Source organism: Rhinatrema bivittatum, chromosome 13 (assembly GCF_901001135.1).
Source record: "Rhinatrema bivittatum chromosome 13, aRhiBiv1.1, whole genome shotgun sequence".
In the NCBI taxonomy this organism is placed as follows: domain Eukaryota; kingdom Metazoa; phylum Chordata; class Amphibia; order Gymnophiona; family Rhinatrematidae; genus Rhinatrema; species Rhinatrema bivittatum.
The window spans coordinates 2610161-2634388 of NC_042627.1; the positions used below are offsets into that span (position 1 = coordinate 2610161).

Below are 24228 nucleotides of genomic sequence, written 5' to 3' on the forward strand. Positions count from 1 at the left end.
TTTTTTTTTATTTACAGGCATGTGAACTAGCTCTCTTTGAATATTAATTTAGATTGGTCTTTATTCTTGGGTCCCTTTAAAGGAGCCAAGTTTGGATGCAGTGGGCTGATGTCACCACCAGGTGGTAACATCAGCCTGTGACTGACCTAGAATAGACCTAAAACAGTCTGGATTCCTAGTCCTACATTTGTTAGTGAAATTGGAACTACAGGCCCTGTCTGAAGTATTTAACAACTCATTTCCACCCTCCCCTCCCAGCTCTCACTTACCCCTTCCCCTCCTTCCCCCCCCCCCCCATCCCGCAGTTCCTGGTTGCTCTTTCATGCGCACTAAATTGATTTAGTACTCACTAAAATGAAACAAAAACAAATGTGTTGGTTGCACAGCTCTAGATTTCACAGTTCCCAGGGTCTGAAAAACCTTCCAGCAAATGGAGGCCTTCAAGCTGTGCGAGGGTGAGGCAGGAAGCCCAGGCCGCGGGGTGGAAATGCTCCTGCTTTGTAAATGGAGGTCCCCAAGTCTCGCTCCTCCTTCCACTGCAGGTAATGCTCAGTGACCAAGAGCGACCCTGGCTTGGTTACAGACTGGGACGCTGCTGATCCACCCACTACAAACAGGTGAACATACCAAGGGTCCAATTTTCAACAAGGCAAATCTGCCATTAGCACTGCCGTTTACTCCTGTTTTAGTGGGCATTTTTCCTGTTATCACTGGTATCTAACAGGGTTTTTGCATGGAATGTCGGGCTGGAAAGAAGGCATTGGTAATGCTCCTGATTCCAGGTGTGGCAGGGTAAGAGCTAAATAACTATAGTTAGTTATTTACTCGAGATAATGTTCTGTTCCTGCTATAACAGAGCTGTGGCACAGCTGGAAAACAGCTGCTACAGTATACCCAAGGTTTCCAGGGCCAGGATTACTTTTACGCCTTTGGACAAAGTACAGAGTAAGCACAGGAAGACAAGCAGCTTTTGGTAATAAAGTTCAACAAAATAGGATGATAAAAAGTAAAGCAAAGGTTATTGAACTGTAATTATAGTTTACCTGGCAAAAAATGGCTTAGTACAGAGATGTATATAACCACACCACTTTAAAACAGTTTATTTTTAGTGCATATTTGAATTTAGTAACAAACGTGTTAAGATTGATGGATTATGCATCACACTTAGTTGAAAAAAATTTAACCTTTCACGCAGGAATCATTGTTTGCTATACTAAGAGGCCAAGAACTAAGCTGTGAAATTTGTTTGCAGATGGCAGCCAATGTGCATTAAAACGTGCAACACAACCCAAAACACACACAAAGACTGGCATTTCAGGCTTTTGCACATTTTAACTTGCAAAAGGCCCATGTGCAAAATGTGCCCTTGGCATTGAGAGAAAAAAAACAAACTTTCACATCTAGGCCACCAGGCAGAAAAGTCAGAGCTAATGAGCCATGGCAATGCAACATAGAAAGCAGGCCATTCACTGCAACCTCAGCAACACTGCAGCGCAACGCAATCCAGCTCGGAGGCAGGGGTAGAGAAGCTGCGTGCAAACACAGCCACTAAACTGGGGCAATGCCGCAGGTTACTACATCAGTCTCAGCGTGAGGAGGCAGAAACCATTACTGGCCCGCAGGAAGGCAAAGCTTAGGAATGGGGTTTTTAGCAAGGGCCCAGGACTGATTTCTGTCGCTGGTCCTTGAAGTAGTGAGGAGCTTGGGAAACTGGGCTCCTTCACAGTGAAACTAATCACATTGACCACTGCTCGATTGGACACTGCTAAAGGATAAGTTGCTGGATGGTCCTGCAGTCCTGGCTGCTTTGTCCAACATCGCTTTAACGTCCTCCAGCTGTTTCACGGCTTCCGTACACACAGCTAGATTTCTGCAATGCTCTGCATCCTATCCATCCACCCCCAAAACGACTTATGGATGCTTAGAGATCTTCCTTTTCAGTTTGTGTTTCCTGGGAACTTCAATGTTATAGCCAAAAAAAAAACAAACCCAAACAGTGGAAAAATGACATAATTGGTGGAAAAGTCTTTTTTTCCTCTGGTTCTCTGAAATTCCCATGAAAAATCAGATAAATGAAGGTCCCTATGAATAGGAGTTTGCTATATATCATAGCATTTTAATTTTCAGAAATCTTTGTTAACTATGAACTAATAGATCTCAAAAGAGCTCATGCAAGTCTACGGAGCCCATGCAAATCTCGAAAACTGCCCGTGCAGTGAGAAAGAGAAAGATGACCTCCCCTCTGTGCAGCTCTGCTCAAAGGTTCCTGCTTCTGCCACGGAGTAGGAGATTGCAGCCTCAAGAAGCCCAACGGGCATGGTGTATCAGTAAAGGAAGCGTACAGAGTTAATTTAGCTCCATCCCCTCCCCGCCTTCCCCCCTTGTAGCAGTTAGCTAAGATAGTGGAAATGGAGAAGTCGGCTGTTAGACTCCATTGTTATGTACAAGGTCAGCATGGAGCTTGTAGGACGCAGTATTGCTTGAAGAAATTACAGGCTTGTGGGCTGTTAGGCAGTGCCCTGCTCTTCCTCTCCTTTCCTCTAATTTGAAGTCTGCAAGCTTCAAGGTCATACAGATGACTTAATTAAAAGCATAAGAACACCACTTATTCAAAGTCAGCTAGCAGATTACGAGTTAAATCTTAAGTTCAAAGTGCAGCACAGGTAGTTTTGCAAAAAGCCAAGAGCTGAAACACCTGGCATATACCAGATTAGTTTTGGTAAAATATCTCTAAGAAGAAGACAGTATGTACAGGTCCTTTTTATAGTGATTTAACAGTACCTGAGACATGACCTTAGCGCTACATATGCTGATTTTTGGTTAGATTAGAGAAAATGCAGAGCTCGTGTTCCCACACAGGAGAGAGAGAGAGAATGTCTGGACAATATGGCAAAGCAGTGAAAACAGACAAGTCGTCCACCATTTTCAGAGGTAGTAGTGTTTTTTTCATCAGTAGCATGGCAATATTTCAGGAAAGTTAATAAACAAAGAGAATTGTTCTGTGCACCTGCAAGCCAAGGACATTATATACGGATACAATGTAGGATGGGGCGAGACTGCGGACGAGAGCTGAACCAAGAGAAAAGACTCTGAGTCTCCGGTCTTGTATTATAATCTGTTTTCTTTGTTGTTTGCTCCCAAGCGTTCTCATAAGCATTTGATTTTGTGCAGAAAATACAGCTTTTCATAGTTTCTTATAAGCAGTAGTTTGTATTACTATTTTCTTAGTTTGCTTTGTGTGATGCACACGACAAGGCTTAAACCCATTACATTCAGAGAGAAGGTAGGGAAGAGTGCGGCTGATTGCCAGCACAAGGAGTTAGGGAAATGCGCTGCCACCAGCAGAGGCAGCAGCAAGCTGGGTGATGACCCCAGGAGCATTTCTGGCCCCTGCTACACCTGCTGAGGGAGGGGAGGCCACGGTGGGGGTCAGCACTCAGAAGGATGTGGAGAAGGGGGGCATGGAGGAGAGGGCAGTGGGCTTAAGAGGGAGGAGGGCACAGGGAGTGCCATAAAGTGCTTGGCCCCTTACAGGGATGCCTCAGCCCTGCTGCTGCAACCTCCTGCGGTGCTGTTTCCATTCTCACCTCCTTAGCCCTGTGTCGCTTTTACTGGGATGAGCTGTAGTCTTCCTCCTGCTCTACACTTTACCTAGTTTAGTCACATCATGGATATCAAGTTTAGTGGGGATTGAAATCTCCTCCATACTAGAACTGTTTCGTCTCCTTCAGACTCTGTTAACATTCATACCCTGCCTCGGGTGGATTTATTACTCAAAAAGGGGGGGGTAATAAATCCAAATAATTACTAAAAGAGCAGGAGAGGGGAGTATGGGGAATTGGAAGAAGGGAGAGAACCAGGGAAGGGACCAGAAGAGGAGGACAAGAGGCAAGAAACTCAGGAAGGGGCCATGGAGGAAAGGAAGGGGAGAGGGCAGAAGGGACAGAGTCAGGGCTGCAGGGAGAGCACTCAGGAAGGGGCCAGATCTCGCTCATTAGTATTTCCTTTTACACATTAGCAATGCTTCGATTAAAAAGAGCTGCATGGAGGGGTTTGCAAAGATTTCAATCCTGACATGAAACTTATTTTTTCACAAAATGTCCGCGCCCCTTGTTACTAGACGTGTTCCTTTCCCCTCTTCTCTGCAAGCTCAGGGCCTTCCAGGGATTCCCTGAATCCCAGCCCTCGGCCTTTTTTATTATTATTATTATTCAGCCGCGGGACCGGAGACAAACAGCAGCCCCTGGCAGCTTGCAGGCTGCGTCCCGTCCTCTACAGAATATCACTCTTTGGGATGGAAGTGCAGGGATGTTGTGCATTTCGGCGCAGGTCACTGTTTGCAAGCTCCTTCCACTGCCAGGCTGCAGCCCCTTAGGGACGCTCCCATCTCTGGACTGCCTACAGTGCATTCAAATTAATGCCACTCCTGCAGACTGGCCGAGCTCAGGACCACTCCTAGACCTCAACCTGCCAGCAAGCAGGAGTCAAATTCTAGTCTGCAACAGCCGTTAAGGAGAAACATTCCTCTTCAAAGTAATAGAAAATTGAGCTTGCGCCAAAAATCGCGCTACAGCATAACGGCTTTTTGTCTCCATCATGTCAATTTTTACAAACATAGGAAAGTAAAATTCAATTGCCGTGCACTCCCTTTGGTAAAGAACGTGCTGCTACGCACAGCGATTATACGATAGCGCATGATTCTTGGGGAAACCTAGGCAACGCTTTAAAAGGAGAAGTTACTATTTTAGGAAACACCTTCTCCCTTAGGAAATGGTGAAATCCAGTGTTGGCGCTGACATTTTAACGGAGGTAGATCTCCCTGTACAAACCCTGAAATTATTCACAGAATGTGATGCTTACCCCACAGACGGGATCCTGAAAGGGCATCCAAGCTGCCGGGGTCAGAGACCCAATCAAATGCCACTACAGAAGCAGGCAGATTTGCAAACATTTTCTACTCTTTGGTTTTTCAGGCTAAATCTGCACCCTCAGACCATTTAATTGGTCTGAAACTGTGAAAGGACTCAACCAAAAATATGACAACAGTTTCCAACCAATAGCCAAAGCTTTACCAGATAGCTCCAGGTCTGTAGCGAGAGGCCAAGCCAGTCCTGGTTTTCCACTCACTGCATGCTGGGAGTTGTAGTTCTTAAGAAACCATAATAATAAGTTCATGCTTACAATGAGAGTAAAACCATGCCTGGTTCGGCCCTTTCCCTACAGACATGGCGCTTTGGGATGCATAAAGGTCTCTCAGTGGTTCTCGTATCCAGCACTACACCCTGCTTGCAGCCGGCACTCTCCAGCTCTTCTGTCACTGCCTCTAATGGAGTCATCCTAAGACCGCTTGCTCCAACACCGGACTTGTGTCCCTCCTGTAACTGGCCAGAGCCAGAACGGACCTTCACTAAATAGGGGCTATGAGCTGCCAGCGTGAACAGCTTCCATATTACCCTGCTTTAGTCCTTTTCACTAACAGAATTGCTGAGTTGAAAAGTTCAAGTTTGGGGCAGTCGCCTCACATGCTCTGCTCCCTCCTGCTTCCCAGTAGGAGCTTAGCACCCCTGGACTTGAGGGTAGGAGCTTGGGGATGTCTATAATTTGTTGTGTTTTAAAATTCACAGACTTTAAATTCCCTTTTTATTACTGAATATTGTGGGATAAGAGCAGCTTTGATTGCTTTAATTTTGAGGCTCAATTTGGAGAACCAAAGGGACTTCAAAGTAGCTTGGGTGCTGGATTTCTGATGGTTCAGAGCTGTTTCTTGGCCTCAATCAATGGAAAATTCTAATTTCCTCGACATCCTCATTTGTGCTACCATTGTGGGTGCAGCATTCCCTCTGACTCAGGCAGAATTTGAGGATTTAGAGTAACTTGGGGTTATCGTTTCTTCTTCTAAGGCTGGAGTGAAGCCCCACGTGCCTCACCAGATTGGGCTCCACCACAGATGCCCGCTCCCCCTTCTCACTGAGGATGGAGTACAGAGCTGTGTCCTTGGCAAAGCCTGGCTTACAGTGGAACTCATTGAGGTACCCCAACGTTCGAGTGGCAGAGGCACTAGAGTACAGCATAGCAGGCATGCAACACTCAGTAGCAGGCACAACGTTATAAAGTGCTGGCGCCAAACGCCTCAACTCCAAGACATAATGGCGTCCAAAGAGTTCTGCCAATGCCATGCTGTACAGCATAAAGAAGAGGAAAATGGGCCAACTGATGGACTGATAGCCAACTGCCCGGGTGTATGCCAAACTCAGGAGGGTACCCAGGAACATTCCTAGCCCAATCCACTCCAGGATCCTCATGGGTTCAGGATTCACATAACGCTGCAGCCGCTCCGGGTGATAGAGTTTGAAGTAGAGAGCACCCCCTAGTGGTGCCTCTGAGAACCGTGCCAGGAGCAAGTGATGCAAAACTGAAAAGAATTCTTCCTCTGGTACTGCATCATCCTCTACCATCAGCACATATTCTGTGTCAAAGGTCAACAGTGTCTTGGTCAAGCAGTAAGCATAGTCTTGCTTCTCCTTTTCAAAGAGGTTGATAGAACTGGTGTCTTCAGATGGTGCACCCTCTTCTTCACCATAGCGCACTACAGTGGGGAAGAACTTGGCCAGGACATGGGCATCCCTGTGATTCTGTGGGTCCTGGTCAACATTGCAAATGAAGAGTTGGTGGTGATGGCAGGCATCGCCACACTGTGCCAGAAGGTGGTGGAAGCGGGACATCACCTGCAGTGGGTAGTGGTACTCTGGCTGCCGATGCACAGTGACAATGGTGATCACCAACCAAGGCTTAGGAGAAGGCCCATCAACATTGATCGAAGACATCAATGTTGATGATGAGTTCAACAAATGCAGGTTATCAAAATACTGGGCAGCGGCCTGCGCTTTCTCCAGATTCTGTTCCAAAAACTCCAAGCTCATGTGGTCCAGGTGCCACCTACGGACATAAAAGTACGAGTGGAGAAGACCATGGCACAGCAGGGGCAACAGTACTCCGAAGGTCACTGCCGTCAAAATGAGCAGATGGAGGAAGGGGAAGGTGTAACGCCTCTTTCTGAGGCAAATCTGCAGTAGCCACAGGGCCATGGTGTCCCTCTTATACATGTAGTTAGGCCTCCTGTCTCCATGCACTCACACTGTTACTGTCCTTGGCACTCCTCATAATTGTGCCTGCAGAAATAAAAGAGAAAACCTACTTAGAGCAACACCATCAGCAAAAAAACCCAAAACATACTGATTGTACCCCTGCCAGGTCACCAAATAGTCCCCAGAGGGAAATGTCCCCCCAGGAGGTTAGCAAACCCCACGGTATTTTTCCTGTTCACACATCCCAGGCTGTCTTCTTTTAATAGGGTCCACGTGGCCTGTAGGCATCCCCTCATCTGATGAGTAAAAGCCCCCGAGGGTCTATTAAGATTTCTCTGTCCCGCTGCCCTCACCCCCCCCCCCCACCCCACCCTTGCTGCACCCTGAAATGGATAAACTGTAAGAGCAATACCTGTGCCGGCCTTGCCCTGACCCTCTGGTGCTAACATTCCCAGCGCTCCTGGACCTCCACCTTACAGGCAGTGCCCAGGGGATGGTGCGATGGGCGTCTGAGAGGCTGAAGATGGCACCACTGGATCTGCAGCCTTAGGACCACTGGGGACTTCCTGTAACTGCTGAGGGTGGGTCTCTTTTTTTGGCATAGAAAGAGGCAGGGTTGGCTGGCCCCATTCTCCTTTTTATAGTTGAGCTGCCTCTGGGTATAGTGGGAGTGAGGGAGGTGGGATGGAGGTCCCCCAGAGGTTTTCTCTCATTGGTTGTGAGGCGGGAGAGTCTGCGCTGCTCAGGCCCTTTAAGAAAGATCCTTAGAGCACTGGGCTGTGCTTCTGTGTCCTGGACCTCCTGAGCTACGCTTACCTTTCAGCAAAGAATGGGGGCTTGCGAATTTAAGGCAAGATGTGGGTTTCGATTTCATAATATTTCACTAGTAATGAGCTAATTGGCATAAATATCTACCTTGTATTTACTGCACATGCAAAACAGCCGTAAAAACGCAGCTTAATAAAATTACCCCCTTAATTATTTAAGACACGAAAAATATTTTCAGGGCTGGTTTTTCCTTAGAACTAGGGCACTGTTTTTCAAGGGGGGGCAACTTTGACAAAAAATTGTCAGTGTGACAGCCAGAACCATTACGAGCCAAAGTGGCTGGTGCCTTGAGCAAGTGAGGAAGGGAGAGGATGTCTCCATTCAATAAAAGAGCTGCCCTGGGGGTGAGAGGGGATGTGGCCGGCCCAGCTGCTCAGACACACCCAGAGCAACTTTCTCCCCCAATCCCATCTCCACCCCCCTTCACTTTCCCTGGAGGTTTGCTGTGGGGGGGCCACCTCCCAAACAATTGTCCTGGGGTTTTTCCCCACGGAGTTTGAGCTGTGATGTCTGAACTCCTGCAGGGTCAGGAGAGATAACAGAAGGTGGGGGCCGAGCAGCAGGGTCCATGGGAGCCGCCGCTGGCTCCTGGCCTTACAGGAATGGGCACTGCCTATCCTAAAAGAGCTTTTTGCTAAGGTCCTCGCACATCTGCACTGCACTTCAGGCAGAGAGCTTTAGGTGACATACGGTATATACAGGTGCTTTCTGTCACAGGCGGGATAGAATTTGAATAGAGATAGCAGGTTTGCTTACCTGTATACAGGGTTCTCTGTAGACAGCAGGCTGAATTAGTCATAATGCGTGGGTGATGTATTTCCCTGTCCCCAGAGGGCTTATAATCTAAGGACGAAGTGACTTGCATAAGGGCACAAGGAGTGGCAGTGGCTTCTGAACTCAGGCTTCCCTGGCTCGCAGCCTATTATTCTAACCACAGGGTAACTCCTCCACTCCAGGTGATAATGCCAGGGCTCTCTCGTGGGATGAGGGGTGTGAGATTGAGCCCTTGCTGCTGTGCCATACGCCGACAGCTGGTAAATGCAGGACAGACTGGAGCGTCACCTATATCAGCCGTCTGCCCCGCAGGTTGAGACCTTAGGTTCTGGCGGCCGGCAGGACTTAGGTTGGTCCCTGGGGTGGAGGAGTGAGGAAGGCCGGATCAGGACAGGCAGGAGGCTGGAGAGACCAGGAAGAGGGCAAGAGTTGAGGCAGGCAGCAGACAAGCATAGACGGGGTGCGGTGCAAGAGGTCAGGATAAGGATGGCAGAGATACACAGGAGACACTGGATGAGACAGCGGGGCAGGGCAAGGCTGGAGCACAGGAACCCAGGCAGACACAGGAATGTAGGCCAACCAGTAACACAGGAGCTACGCAGGAGACCTGTTCCTGAGGTGAGGGAATGCCATGGGGTCTACGCTTAAACAGCCCGGTCGGGTTGATTCTTCGGGAGGTGCTACTCAGTTTTTCCTGCCACGGGGCCTATATTATGTGCACAGATGTGCATGCACCCACGGGGAGGCAGCAGCCGTCGGCCTGAAAGCATCAGAAGCTACTGCACAGGGTGTGAGATGGAGGAGGACAGGCCAGGGGCAGCCGTGCTCATTGACTTTCGGTAAGCAAGGAAACCAGTTCATTTTGGAATTGGATTTTATGTTAGGTTAGCAGACATGAATCTGGAACAGCGGGAGGAGGGAGCAGAATGGCGACGGGACAGGAGAGGTCTTTGGCATGACGAGGCTGTTAGGAAGGGGGGGGGGGTATAATGCCCTTCACCCACACGATATTGGGAACATGCAGGTGTACTTAGTTTTATGTATTCAGCATCGTCTATGGCTCACAACAGGATTTCCTGTTAGGAAAAAGGGAGGTGCGATTTATAAACCTTTAGTGCTTCAGGACCCTCTGCCTGGTCCGGTTATCTGGATATCAAAAAGTATTCAGATTAATGTGATTTTTGGATCTCATATGAGCAGAATTGTTCATGAATGTTCTGAAAACCAAACCTGGATGCAGATTGGGAAAAATCTCCCCATCTCTCTCATGTTTTAGGTTCTGGAGCTTGCCACAGACAGGTCTAGTTTTCAGGATCACTGCAATGAATGTCTGTGATGTATCTCTGAATGTAAACGTGTCAGACATAATTATTCTGCATATACTGAAAACCAGAACTGGTTGTTGCCCATTCTTGCTCTATTTTCACTGTTTCCCAATGAATATACAGGACTTAGATTTGCTTCTATTGGAGGCAGTGCGTGCAAAGTTACCTCACGCTTACCTTTTTTTCCTACTTAAGAACATGAACGATTAACTCCTCTACATTATAATCAGGGACCGTTGGTTTCAGTTTTATGCTGATTTCTGCATCTCTTCCCCCACCCCCCACCTTGATTTTTAAACGCAAAAGAGAAAATGGCAGTGGAGAGAGAGAGAGAGGAACTAGGGTCTGGCGCAGGAGTCCGCTATCTTCTCTCCGGATTTAACGGTCGCGTTGGAGGCGCAGGAGGAAGACGGAGAGGTAACGGCTGCTGTGATTCATGTAACTGTCATCGTACTTACCAATGTTTAATTTTAGACACTTTCAAATAAATCTATAAAATGTTGCTATTTAACTATTGTTTTAGCAGAGTGTGTGGATCCTGGGTAAATGGTCAAAAATATGAAGAGTTATTGTGGAACTTGGGAGAGAGAAGATGCATTTTAACAATGGATCAAGAAAGTTCCAGGCAAACCTACAGAAGCTTATTGCAAGTATTGCCAATGCCAAGTTCATGCTCCTAGGACGGACTGGACATCCCACAGCCCTGGTCTCCAGCATGAGAAATCTTTTTGCTAGGGGTGGTCATCAGAAAGTAGTTGACAATGGCATTAAAGTTAGCTACGCACATTGCATGCCATTCAAGTATATCAACGGTAGATCACACGGGGAAATTAGGGATATATCTGGAAAAGAGTTGAAAGTCCATCATACAAAATGCACAGCTTTGATTAAGCATGGTCTCAGTCCATCGATTCAGGAAGATTTATTGCAGGAATTAAATGTTTCCCTGTTGGATAGCATAGATGTGGGACATTTGATCATTGCTGGGGATTTTAATATCACTAACCAACCTCACATGGACAATTCTGGCTACCGCATCTCAAAAAAGATAGAGTTGCATTGGAAAAAGTACAGAGAAAAGTGACCAAAATAAGGGGCATGGAACAGCTGCCCAATGAAGCAAGGCTAAAGAGGTTAGGGCTGTACAGTTTGGAGAACAGGCGGCTGGGGGGGTGGATATGACAGAGGTCTACAAAATCATGAAAGGACTTGGAACAAGTTAATATAAATCGGTTATTTACTTTCTCAGATAATAGAAGGACCAGGAGATGCTCCATGAAGTTAGCAAGTAGCTCATTTAAAACAAATCGAAGAAAATTCTCTCTCACTCAGAGCATTATTAAGCTCTGGAATTCATTGCCAGAGGATGCGGTTATAGCAGTTTGTGTAACTGGGTTTAAAAAAGGTTTGGATAACTTCCTAGAGGAAAAATACATAAACTGCTATTAATTAACTTGTGATCTAATGTTTGGGTACTTGCAACTTGGTTTGGCCACTGTTGGGAAACAGGATACTGGGTCTGATCCAGTATGGCACATCTTAGGTTCTTATATATACCGGTAGCAGGTAATTAGGCCTGAAATCATGATGGGTAGAAGTATATTTTCCAGACCAAGGGTCCTATAGAATAAAAAATGATTTCACATTCTTTGCCTGTGGGGGAAAAAAAGAAATATCGATTGAATAAGGACTTAAGAATGTTCCAATCCTTGATCACTTTGGCAGGATGATATTACTTCGCTATCTGGCAAGCAGACTGACACCAGTACATGCCTGCTCCCTCCCGAAGGAAGCCATGGTGTCCACCAATTTGTTGCCCTTTCGCCGGCAGATCAAAGGCCACCTCCCTCTATGCCCATGCAGGGTTCGGGGGTCTCTCTCTCCACGCGTGACTCAATAATTCCTATCTCCACTGATGCCTAGCGGGGCAAGCCGACTCCTGAATAGGAAATCCATGGCTTTACCATCACAGAACGAGGTCTGGATGCTCCTCTCAGCCATGCTCACTTGCTGCTGTAACACCTCATCTGAGTTTTGTGATGAATAAATGAACAGATTGCTTATGAAAGTAGGGTTCTGCAAGCTAAGTTCATGCAGCTGGCTGAGCCAAGGTTTCTCTGGTGCTGGCTCCAGATTGCATGCAGATGTTTTCCTAAATTCTTGCCAGGCACCAATCCTAAATGTGAAGAGCAAGGGGGGAGCTCTTGAGAAGTTACGTTCTCATCCACGGGTCTGATTTGGCATACCTCACGTGTAACAGCGCCAGCTCAGGAACGCAAGTGTGCATCTGTGCCCCTCATACCCACACAGCCTCATTCTCTTCTCTACCAAAAAAACAAAAAAAAACCTAGTAACATCTGAATTTAGTTCTTTTTCCTTTAAGAAAATTGCTTTGTCTTGCTGCCAGTGCACCTGTTCTCCCTCCAGCAGCCGCGTTTTCAGGCCACGATGCACGCCAGTTACCTGTGCACTGGGGGTTTGTTGGTGGAGTGCTCTGCACATAGCGCAGAGAGCAACAGGCAGTCTACAGCCTGACAAACCCCACGCGCAGCCAGGCAGGGAGCCATAAAGGAGGCAAGATGGGTGAACTGTGCCGTGCGGGCAAACCACCATCTGAGGAACAGCAGCCTCCAAATAAGGTGGGACTGTGGGGGAGGGAGGGAGAGCCGGGAAGGGAAAGGTAGAGGATGAGACATACGTACCCCACTCACAGAACCAAACCCCTACACACACAGACCCCCAGCAACGTACCCACATGCATAACAACTGTCATGCATACGCTTCCCGCTCACTAACACACACACACACACCTCTCACCCACTCCAAACACTCACATGCACACACACCCCCGACCACTCTGTCGCATACAGGCACTCCTCCCACTCACTCACTCTTACCATATCCAGGGCTGGAGTACACACCTCCACGCAGTCACTCACACCTGCCGCTAACCTAACCAGTCAGGTACACACCTCCCTGGCCACTCACTCACTCTTACCATATGCAGGGCTGGAGTACACACCTCCACGCAGTCACTCACACCTGCCGCTAACCTAACCAGTCAGGTACACACCTCCCTGGCCACTCACTCACTCTTACCATATGCAGGGCTGGAGTACACACCTCCACGCAGTCACTCACACCTGCCGCTAACCTAACCAGTCAGGTACACACCTCCCTGGCCACTCACTCACTCTTACCATATGCAGTGGCTGGAGTACACACCTCCACGCAGTCACTCACACCTGCCCCTAACCAGTCGGGTACACACCTCCCTGGCCACTCACTCAACTGCTCTCTCACACACAAAGCCCATCCACAGCCACTCTTCTACCACTCATTTTTAACAGGATTTTCCACTACTAGCTCCATAAAAGCTACACACCAAAAGAATGTTTTCCAGAAAACTTATGGATCTCACCCAAAACTAAAAAAAGAAGTCATGGTACCGAATGAAGGAGTAGCCTAGTGCAGGGCTCATCACCCCTTATGCAACAAGGGGATTCCAACCCATCCTGTAGCTCATAGCGCTCATTGCATCTAGTTTAGTTTATTGGATTTTCTATACAGTTACATCAGCAAGGCCTTCACAACGGTTTACAAAGAATTGCAAGTAAGAAAATACATCATTTTGATAAAAATAGTAACAGCTAAAACTAATAAGAGACCAAAGAACAGAACAATTACATAAATTAGCTGTTAAACTAAAAGATGTACAAACTAAGCATTAAAACTAAAGCAAAGTATTACTAAAAGCAGTTAAATTCAATTAATATCCCTAAAATAAGATAAAAGTTAAAAGAACAGGGTTAGAAAAAAAGTTAAGCTCGTGTATAATTGGTGCTTTTGCTGCAAATGTTGATGAGGCTATTAACCCCTCATGTAAAATATAAGTGTGCACCCAAAGCGCAAATTTTAACCCTCAAAAATTAACCCCAGCCCTGCAGTTAGTCTTGAAGAGCCCCAAAGGTTTAACAGGAAAGCAGAAAATGCCGCTTTTCTGTGGGGCCTCCGCGTTAATATTGCAGCGATGTTACTTAAGGTAACAAAATAATAATAATAATAATAAATCTCCTGCCGGCGGCCGGGCTAGGAAAAGGGAGGCGTGCAGTCCCCTGTCCTGGGTGCCGGGGGGCGCAATCTCCCCCTGCATGGCCCGCCCGCCCGGGAGAGGTGGCGGGGAAAGCGGACACTGCAGCTGCCGGTTAGACCGGGAGCCCTCGGGGGCCAGGGAAAGACCCCCCAGGACCTGAGAGGCGAACATAAAGCAGAGAAACCGCGACTCACCCAGCACTGCGCGTCCTGCTCAGAAATCAGGCCAGGTCTGAAGATCGAGGCGCAGAATCCCCTCACCTCAGGTACATCTCTTCCCCGGCACGAAGTCCAAGTCTCCTTTCGGCAGTTGCAATGTTTCTTGGAAATAAAACTTAGTCCGTAACTTGCGATTGCTGCTGTTCAAGCCGCTACTCGAGTAACATTGTAAAGTTGCAAACGACCTTCTTCCTACGCCGCTGATCTCAGAGACCGCAAACCGCGCTGGGGGGAATCGCGCAAAAGGAAAAACAAATCGCGCACCTCCGTTCTCGGTAGCGCGCGGGGCTGATGCTGGGGGGGGCGGGACTGCGCCTGCTGGTCCAGGACGGAAGCGATGGGGGGGGGAGGTGACCTGAGCGCTCGGCCCCAGGGAGGGCACGGGCTGCCGCTTTTGCAGCCGAATTGCTACGGATCTGTTCCTCGCGCGCAAACCGAAGCGCGCAGAGAATGCGGCCCCGCCCCTCTCCGGCCGAACCCGAAGAAAGTCCCAGATCCTCCGCGCCAGAAGGAGCCCAGCCCCGGGCGACCTTAAGGGAGCAGCCGCCGCCGACTTCCGGCCGCTCCTGCCGCCCATCCGGTTTGTGCCCAGCAGGTGGCCAGGGCAGGGCCTTGCACAGACAGGAAAGACGCTGGGGAAAAGGGAGGCCCGAGTGCAGGGGCAGAAGAGGAGGTTTACAGTCTGGGCTGTTTCGCGAGCCCTTTTGTGGGTTTATTTTTTAAATATTTCCATTATGGGGGTGAACCAGCTGCCAGATCCAGTCCTGACCTGAAGAGGACGCTGTTCTGAACCCCCCCCCCCCCCCCCCACGTGATGGTTTAAAGGGCCAGCACCACTGTTCACTGGAAGCTGGGGCCTGTGCCTGTGCCAGCCTAGAATGAGGTTTTACCAACTTCTGCACACGAGAACCTTTCTTGCAAACACAGCCCAGAAAGGGAAGACTGGTCAGCACTATGCCCTTGTTCTGACTTTGCTCACAAAGGATAATCAGAAAAAAATACGGAAGGAAAGAAGGTGAGACCGCACCTTGAATACTGTGAACAATTCTGGTCGCCGCATCTCAAAAAAGATATAATTGCGATGGAGAAGGTACAGAGAAGGGCAACCAAAATGATAAGGGGAATGGAACAACTCCCCTATGAGGAAAGACTAAAGAGGTTAGGACATTTCAGCTTGGAGAAGAGACGGCTGAGGGGGGATATGATAAAGGTGTTTAAAATCATGAGAGGTCTAGAATGGGTAGATGTGAATCGGTTATTTACTCTTTCGGATAATAGAAAGACTAGGGGGCACTCCATGAAGTTAGCAATTGAATTAGCCTGCATAGGATGGAGCTGGGGTCAGGAGAAGCACGGGGTAGCTGGGGCTGAATCCTCTGGTAGCAGATGGGAGGGGTAGAGGCCAGCGGGAGTCTGGGGTCGTGGGAGAGAAAGTTTGTAACAACCCCCCCCTCTCCAATTTAGATAAATCAGCAGGGAAAGAAATGTGTGCAGCCGGCCCCCTCCCCCCACACACACATCTGTGCCAATCTCAGGGTAACCAGACCTCAGAAACACCCAGAAAACAAGCAAAGTGACCCTACCAGACAAAGTCCTTGAGTTACAGCCTTCATGAAGGACAAAGAGAAAAACCAAAGCTTGGTGAAGCCAACCCAGAAAAACCCAAGTGCCCTACACCCACCTCTGGGTCCTGTGAGCTGGGGCAGAACTGGCAAGGGGGTTGTTGTGTCGAGTCACAGACGTTCCTGGCTTCTATTTCTCTCTCACACACACACAAAATCTCTCTTCGATTCTGGTTCTCCCTCCTTGACCATGAAGACCGAATCCACTTAAACAGGCAGAAAAGTGAGAGCAAAACCAAAGGGAGCAGGCAGGCAGAGAAAGGGAGTGGTGAGCGCAGGGCTCTGAGCATCAAGATAGGGAACTGTGCCAGGGCAAACAACGGGTGCAGAGGGAGGGGAGGGGATGGTGCTTGCATCATCTCCCTGGAGAGGGGACCAGGAAGCAGTAAATAAGTGCCAGCAGAGCTGCCACTTCCTGCAGGAGAGAGAGATACAGCCTTGCCCGGGTTTTTCTTGGCTAACATCAAGTCAGTGTTACGACTATGGCTACTGTGCAGTCCCTCACGAGCACGCTCTCCTGGCTGGCCCAGTCTGGCCTACCTATCTGCTCCATGACCGGGACTTCCTACTTAACCCTGCCTAGCCAATGCCTCAGTGCTTCGGCCTCAAGTTCTTTTGGGCTCCCTGTCCTGCCTCCCATTTCCCTCTGTGTGCCTTCGGGCTCCCTGTCCTGCCTCTTTGCCCTGCTGCCTTCGGATGTTTGTGTTTTCTGTTCAGTGTAAGTCTTGTCTTGGTTCTGTCTAGTCCAGTCATGGTCTGCCCTGCTGTCTTGGTTCCCTCAGTCCAGTTCACACTTACCTACAGTCAGTCTCACACGTACCTGCATGCTGTCCAGATTCCACCCATACCTGCACCCAGTTCCAGTGTTCAGACCATGCTTACTGGCACTCACATCCCCGCGTACCCCCATGCTGCTCCAGTGTTTCCCAAAGCTCACCCTTACCCCCACGCACCTTGTTCCAGAGACTCCACTCCAGCCAGCACCTGACAGCAGAGACTTCTTCAAGCCAGCACCTGACTCCTTCAAACCAGCTCCCAGCACTAGAGATTATAATTCCAGTATCAGAAGGACTTCAGCCCTGCTGGGCACATCAGCTCACTACTGCCACCACTGATGGTTCAGCTTCCAGCTTAATAAAGAACTCTCTGTGTTTGTTTTCATATTCCAGCCTAGCCGGTGGTTCCTCTCAGGATCTCCTCCTGGGGCGCTGTCATCTACCATCAGCCCAGGGATTCACCATTTCCTCTAAGTGGTCTTTCCTTACACTATTAGCAGCACCATACAAACTGCCACTCCGTGGGAGCCAACCACTGTAGACCACTAACCCCGCTTACGGATGTATTATCAGATAGCTAACTCCTCTTTCTATGGGTCTTGCGTTTAACAGATTAATGTCTAACAGATTGCCACTTGGTAGCGGAAGTGTGATAGATTGCTATCCTTGTGGCGTAGTACAATAGATAGCAAACTCTGCCCTCCTGGCGGGCGCATCACTATCAGACTGCTAACCCCGCCCTCCTGATGAGGTAAGCACTAACAGATTGATAACCCTGCCCTCCTGGCGGGCGCATCACTATCAGACTGCTAACCCCGCCCTCCTGACGAGGTAAGCACTAACAGATTGATAACCCTGCCCTCCTGGCGGGCGCATCACTATCAGACTGCTAACCCTGCCCTCCTGGTGAGTAGATCACTAACAGATTGATAACCCCTCCTCTCCGGGGAGTAGATCAATAACAGAATGATAACCCCTCCTCTCCGGGGAGTAGATCACTAACAGATTGATAACCCCTCCTCTCTGGGGAGTAGATCACTAACAGATTGATAACCCCTCCTCTCTGGGGAGTAGATCACTAACAGATTGATAACCCCACCCTCCTCGTGAGGTAAGCACTAACAGATTGATATCCCCTCCTCTCTGGGGAGTAGATTAATAACAGAATGATAACCCCTCCTCTCTGGGGAGTAGATCACTAACAGATTGATAACCCCTCCTCTCTGGGGAGTAGATCACTAACAGATTGATAACCCCACCCTCCTGACGAGGTAAGCAGTAACAGATTGATAACCCCACCCTCCTGGCAAGGTAAGCACTAACAGATTGATAACCCTGCCCTCCTGGCGAGGTAAGCACTAACAGATTGATAACCCCTCCTCTCCGGGGAGTAGATCACTAACAGATTGATAACCCTGCCCTCCTGGCGAGGTAAGCACTAACAGATTGATAACCCCGCCCTCCTGGCGAGGTAAGCAGTAACAGATTGATAACCCTGCCCTCCTGGCGAGGTAAGCAGTAACAGATTGATAACCCCGCCCTCCTGGCGAGGTAAGCACTAACAGATTGATAACCCCGCCCTCCTGGCGAGGTAAGCACTAACAGATTGATAACCCCGCCCTCCTGGCGAGGTAAGCACTAACAGATTGCTGACTTCTCCTCCCTGGCGGGCAGATCACTAACAGAAGGTAACAGTGACAGCAGCTTTCCCTGCAGCCGGGCTGTTGCAAGCTGCTAACAATGGATCTATTTGGGTTAAATGTGCACAGAAAGAATCAGTGAGAGGATGAAGGTCTAAAGAGCTCAATTCACCCAACTGGAGGCAAAAAAGGGGGCTGTGCTGAACGACGTATTCAGGATGGCCGATGAATAAAACACAACTGCCATTCCAAGCTGGAGCCAAGGCTGCATGAGAGGCTGAACAGGAAGGCATGGGATAAACATGGGGGATTTATGAGGGAGAGCTAGAAATGGCAGAGCTGGGGGGTTGGCGTGGATGGGCCAAAGTGATCATGTTTCTATGAACAGCAATGAAGTGGGGGTAAGAAAGTGCATAATGAAACCGCATTACTCTGTACGAGGGCCTAATTATCCCTTCTCAGACATGGCTCCTCTCTGGCCGTGGTTCCTGCACTCCCACTGCATAATGAAACCGCATTACTCTGGTCGAGGGCCTAATTATCCCTTCTCAGACATGGCTCCTCTCTGGCCGTGGTTCCTGCACTCCCATGGATTAGTGGGAGTGCAGGAACCACGGAGGGGGTTCTGCACTCAGGAGGGGGCTGCCACGTCTCTCCCTTACTGCGAAGCTGCCGCGGAAGAATGGGGGAGCAGGGTGGGGGAGTGGTGGCTGCTGGCACAATGCTTGCAATGCCCTCTTGCCTCTACTTGCTGATTTCCCCCCTCCTGGGCTGATCGGGCTGGCAGGGGGAGAAGGTGAACGGCAGTGTCCTCTTCCTCCTTTGCTGCGTCCTAAGTTCAGGAAGCAGTTCAAGTAGTGAAGCGAAGCGTCTTCGAGTGGAGTGGAAGAAGCAGGAAGGAAGTCCTTGCTAACTTGTAGGAAGCATAGTCAGGATGGGTTAAATACATCTGGCGGGTGATGTCATGCGGAGGGGACGCCCCCGAGGTTCCCGCCATGATGTGGATAAGAGAGGGCCTGGTGTGCGCGCCGTAAGTAATCCCCGACTCAAGATGGCAGACGGGATTTCCCGTGCCGGGGACACCGAGGAAGGCAGCGTTTGCAGGCTGAGGCCGCCATGGCCTTGAGAATTGCTGAAGCAGGGAAAAGAGAGGTGAGCAGCAAAGGTCGCAGCCATCTGCGACTGACGGGAGCAACAGTGAGAGTAAAAATGTCAGTGTATAACACCCCCCCACCCCCAGCATGTTGCGTCCGTCGGTCTCAGACGGCTTCGACCTCTGTGCCTCACCTTTCTTCCTTCTTTCTCCTCAAGCCTTGGAAAGATGGCGGCTGCCGCATCTTCATGCCGCTCTCTCCGGGGTCCCCGGATCAGCAACGGCCATTTTCCTGAGGGCTTCCTAGGGTGCGCACGCCACCCACGTCTATATCCACGTCATGGCGGGAACCTCGGGGGTGGTCCCTCCGAGTGACGTCATCACATCCTGGTATTTAGCCTGCCCTTCGTTTGCTAACCAGCGGGCTGATACAGTAAAAACGCAGGAGAGCGGGTGAGCGCCCGCTCTCTCAGCGCGTGCACAGGACACACTCTTGTGTGTGCGATTCAGTATTTTAATTTATTTTAATTAGGGCCGGTGGTAAAAAGAGGCGCTAGGGACACTAGCGCATCCCTAGCGCCTCTTTTTGGACAGGAGCGGCGGCTGTCAGCGGGTTTGACAGCTGACGCTCAATTTTGCCGGCGTCTGTTCTCGAGCCTACTGACAGCCATGGGTTTGGAAACCGGACGCCGGCAAAATTGAGCGTCTGGTTTTCGGCCTGCGAGCCGCAGGCCCATTTTAATTTTTTTTTTTTTTTTTTTTACTTTTTGTAACTTTTGGGGCCCCCGACTTAATATCTCCATGATATTAAGTCGGAGGGTGCACAGAGAGGCAGTTTTTACTTCCCCAGAGCTGGGTTTTAGCGTTTCTGGAGCCTCTCAGGTGTCAGCAGGCTGCAGATTCTGAAGAGCCCCGCCTCCTGAGGGCTTTTTTGTCGTCTCCGGACTACACTTCCCAGCGTTCGGTTTTACTTCCGGGTGTCTGCACCCGCCCCCTTCCAGGAACGCGTTTCCGGTGAAGATGGCGCTGCTCGGGGGGATCCGGGTGCTGCACGAACCGCGCTGCCTGGGAGTTTCGTGCCGGGCACTGTGGCAAGGTTTCAGGTAAAGCTCCGGCAGGGACTCCCTGCGAGCTCTGGGCTCTCCGAGATCTGCTTCCCTCCTCCCCTGGGATAGGAGATCCCCGCCTCCCTCCCCTCCTCTCCACCACTCGGGACAACAGCAGCCCCGGCTCTGCGACTTCCCTCCTCCTCCCCTGGGATCCCGGCCTCCCTCCTCTCCACCACTCGGGACAACAGCAGCCCCGGCTCTGCGACTTCCCTCCTCCTCCCCTGGGATCCCGGCCTCCCTCCTCTCCACCACTCGGGGCAACAGCAGCCCCGGCTCTGCGACTTCCCTCCTCCTCCCCTGGGATCCCGGCCTCCCTCCTCTCCACCACTCGGGGCAACAGCAGCCCCGGGCTCTGCGACTTCCCTCCTCTCCACCACTCGGGGCAACAGCAGCCCCGGGCTCTGCGACTTCCCTCCTCTCCACCACTCGGGGCAACAGCAGCCCCGGGCTCTGTGACTTCTCTCCTCTCCACCACTCGGGGCAACAGCAGCCCCGGGCTCTGCGACTTCCCTCTTCTCCACCACTCGGGGTAACAGCAGCCCCGGGCTCTGTGACTTCCCTCCTCTCCACCACTCGGGGTAACAGCAGCCCCGGGCTCTGCGACTTCCCTCCTCCTCCCCTGGGATCCCGGCCTCCCTCCTCTCCACCACTCGGGGCAACAGCAGCCCCGGGCTCTGTGACTTCCCTCCTCTCCACCACTCGGGGTAACAGCAGCCCCGGGCTCTGCGACTTCCCTCCTCTCCACCACTCGGGGCAACAGCAGCCCCGGGCTCTGCGACTTCCCTCCTCCCCTGGGATAGGAGATCCCCGCCTCCCTCCTCTCCACCACTCGGGGCAACAGCAGCCCCGGGCTTTGCAGCGGCGGCGACTCTTTCCTCCCTCGGTACTCCCAGAGCAGCAGCTGCTTTAGGCTTTGACTTTTGCCTTCCCCCTTCTTGCTGTTTCTCAAACTGATTGTGCAGTAATTCCCAGGTTTTTAGGGTGAGCAAACCGTACGGATTAGGCGTGATTTTAGACGGATAGCTCTATCTTGTGAATCAGAGCTGCTGAGAGCCTGCTGTACTGCATGGCAAGGATCTCGTTATAGGTAGGAGGGCAGCTTCCTGCATCTTGTCTAGATCTCATCCTGTTTTGTGTTTTTCTTCATAGTCCACCTGGTAACACATTCACATCTTGTTACTATTTCCTTCTTTTATGTCTCCTATCTCACATTCTATCATTGTTTCATACTTTGTATTTATATTAATCACTTTGACTTACTAGTTACTCAAAGTAAGTTACATATAACAACCACATAACCCTCCCCTGTAAGCTTTGTGTCTCATTACATTCCTCACAGCCTTGCAGTGCATTACACATTCACCAGCTTTTCATATCCTGTTCTGCATCTTATTCAGAAATTGTGTGCCGCGATCAGATCTTCGCCCGAATAGAGCGTGTGCCACGGGACGCGCTCCGTTTCCAGCATGCCAGGGTCTCCTAAGCTATTTTCATCCTCTCCCGTGATGGCCGCAGCAGAATTCCCCCGTCTTGTCCCTGGTGTTGCAGAGTGTTTGAGGCTCCAAGGCCGATATATTCTAGCGCCATCCATCGGCGGGCTGGAGAAAATCCGTGATCACTGACGGACACAATACCAAACCCGATATGTTATGGATTTATTTCACTATTTTTGTTTTTGTAGACGTACTCCTAAGGACTTTTGTCCGAAACACGGTCCCATGTTGGGCATTGGCAGTGTTTACTGCAGTGAATATTCAGCATGACAGCCAATGATCATATATTGTTTGGGAGTAGTTATGAAATAGTTTGGAAGAGAACCCAGAAGACTGGATATGCAATGATTTCTCAGATAACATTTCCAGCATATTTAAATTTCTTTGATTCATTGTAAGTGCCACGAGAGCCATTTTTAATTGCAACAGAAAAATTTAAAAAATTATGTATCAGTTCAATGTGGGACATTTCTGCTATTTGAATGACCTATGATTAAATATAAGGCAGAGCAGTAAAGTGGTTCCACTATCGATGATGCCTACTATGACAGTCATTCCTTAAATTTGTGCGTCTTTAATGGTTGTGTGACAACTGGAGGTGGTTTATTTTTTTCACATTAGATGTAACTCCTGTCATTCCTCTAAACGGGAGCCCACAGCCAGCAAATAAAACACTAGAAACAAACATAAGTGCCGGCTGGGCACTGCCATGTGGAGGAAGCAGGGTTTGCTTCCCAGCTGAGGTTGCCTGCTCCGCAGGTCAGGAGGCAGAGGTGACGCCTGGTGGATGGATTTACAGACCCTGATTGTAGGGTTCCAGAAGGAGCCCTAGTGTGAGGCTCCTGGCCCAGGACTTTTGCTGCATTTAAGTCTGCAGTGCATATGAAATAAGAGGAAAATCCCCAGTAGTGGTGAGTGAAGGCTCCCGGTGCCAGATTCCAGACCTTGTTGGGATTTGAGCTGGAAGCCAAAAAAAAAAGCAGGAGAAAATTGCTGGGTAAACACATGCCCACCCTGGGAATCTAAAGCTATTAATGTTTTACCTGTGCTACCTGTTTCACAAGCTGCCAGAAAACTGAAACTCTGAATTTTGGAATGTTTCTCACAGGAAGAAAGTGGCAGAAGACTCCAGCATCGTGAAGGTTTCCGGCCATCTTGAGTTGACACCAAGCCCCAGCTTGGATCCTGCTCTGACACGCCCTGAGCCCCGCAGCCGTAAATATACCCCGCCTGCAGATCTGGAGTGCCGCCTAGAGGCCCGCGTGAAGGAGGTTCTCGGGCCCACGCTCCCCAGCGATTGGCGGGAGGCTGTGCTGACCGACAGCCACCTTAAGTTCCGTCTCCTGACCCAGCTGGCTGCGGAGCTGGGTCACACTGTCCCCAACTCCAGCTTGCAGTGCATGCGCCGCGCGGGTGATGTGTTGGAGTTCTATGCCACGCCTGTCAAAGACACCTCCAAATTTGATGAGCTGAGCTGTGCTGAACTGCCCTCCAACCTGAAAATCCACTGGGAGTACTAGCAGAGGGCATATCTGGCTCAGATCCTTTAAGGGGTTCCCTTCCAGATGTCACAGTTTAGTGAGACCTGTGGAATCAACAGATATGAAGTAGCAGGTTAGAAGAGTTTGGATACACCTGAAGAACCCAAATGCATTCTGGGGCATGTTAAAAGCAGTCTGTGCAGAGGCCTCCTCACCTCGGCCATAATTCTGACACCTTGACTTTGTTCTATGGACATTTCCACCACAGAGACCTCTGCTTCTCTTTCTTTTGTTTATGCCTATCCAGACACAGACCACATTTTACCCCTCTTAACCTAGAGAGCTGCTTTTATTTAAGAGTTTCTGTAAACCTGATTGATATAAACACCTGCTATGAGGGCTGGAAAAGAGAGAGTTAATGACTTGGAAGTGCCCCCAGCTCACAGGCTTCCTTCTGTTGGATGTAAAAATTACTGATTAAAATGCAAATACATCTCATGATGTGTGCAGTCTGAAAGAGGTATTTTCTCAGTGTTGGTGCTTTCTGATCAGACTTAAGTGACTCTGCCTTTGCAGATTATTTTTAAGTCAACTTCTGCAGTCCCGAAAATCCAAGTAATATTGCCCCATCCTCGCCCTTAGTGTTTGGGTACTTGCCGGGTACTTGTAGCCTGGATTGGCCACTGTTGGA

The 24228-nt window shown here is 49.7% G+C and overlaps 3 protein-coding genes across 5 annotated transcripts in view; 2 read left to right on the top strand and 1 right to left on the bottom strand.

The window, feature by feature from the left end:
- Positions 1 to 1084: 1084 nt before the first annotated feature.
- LOC115074924 (transmembrane protein 246-like) lies at positions 1085 to 16208 on the bottom strand. 2 transcript variants are annotated; one of them, XM_029574903.1, is made up of 2 exons: positions 16005 to 16208; positions 1085 to 7169 (listed from the first exon to the last, which is right to left on the bottom strand). In XM_029574903.1, exon 2 carries the CDS (start codon positions 7101 to 7103, stop codon positions 5865 to 5867), a length of 1239 nt encoding a protein of 412 aa, XP_029430763.1. In that variant the 5' UTR covers positions 7104 to 7169; positions 16005 to 16208; the 3' UTR covers positions 1085 to 5864. The 2 variants fall into 2 exon arrangements, with proteins under 2 accessions (XP_029430763.1, XP_029430762.1); XM_029574902.1 differs by lacking the exon at positions 16005 to 16208 and adding an exon at positions 14300 to 14905.
- MRPL50 (mitochondrial ribosomal protein L50) lies at positions 15075 to 24057 on the top strand. Of its 2 annotated transcripts, none has more exons than XM_029574917.1 (2): positions 15075 to 15338; positions 23165 to 24057. In XM_029574917.1, the coding sequence occupies exons 1-2, from the start codon at positions 15202 to 15204 to the stop codon at positions 23574 to 23576; spliced, it is 549 nt and encodes a 182-aa protein (XP_029430777.1). In that variant the 5' UTR covers positions 15075 to 15201; the 3' UTR covers positions 23577 to 24057. The 2 variants fall into 2 exon arrangements, with proteins under 2 accessions (XP_029430777.1, XP_029430778.1); XM_029574918.1 differs by lacking the exon at positions 15075 to 15338 and adding an exon at positions 20400 to 20557.
- The window catches only part of ERCC1 (ERCC excision repair 1, endonuclease non-catalytic subunit), a 33126-nt gene continuing 29352 nt past the window's right edge, over positions 20455 to 24228 (top strand). Inside the window, exon 1 of the mRNA XM_029574909.1 lies at positions 20455 to 20557. The gene's annotated coding sequence lies outside the window, so the exon portion shown is untranslated. The remainder of the gene's footprint in view (positions 20558 to 24228) is intronic.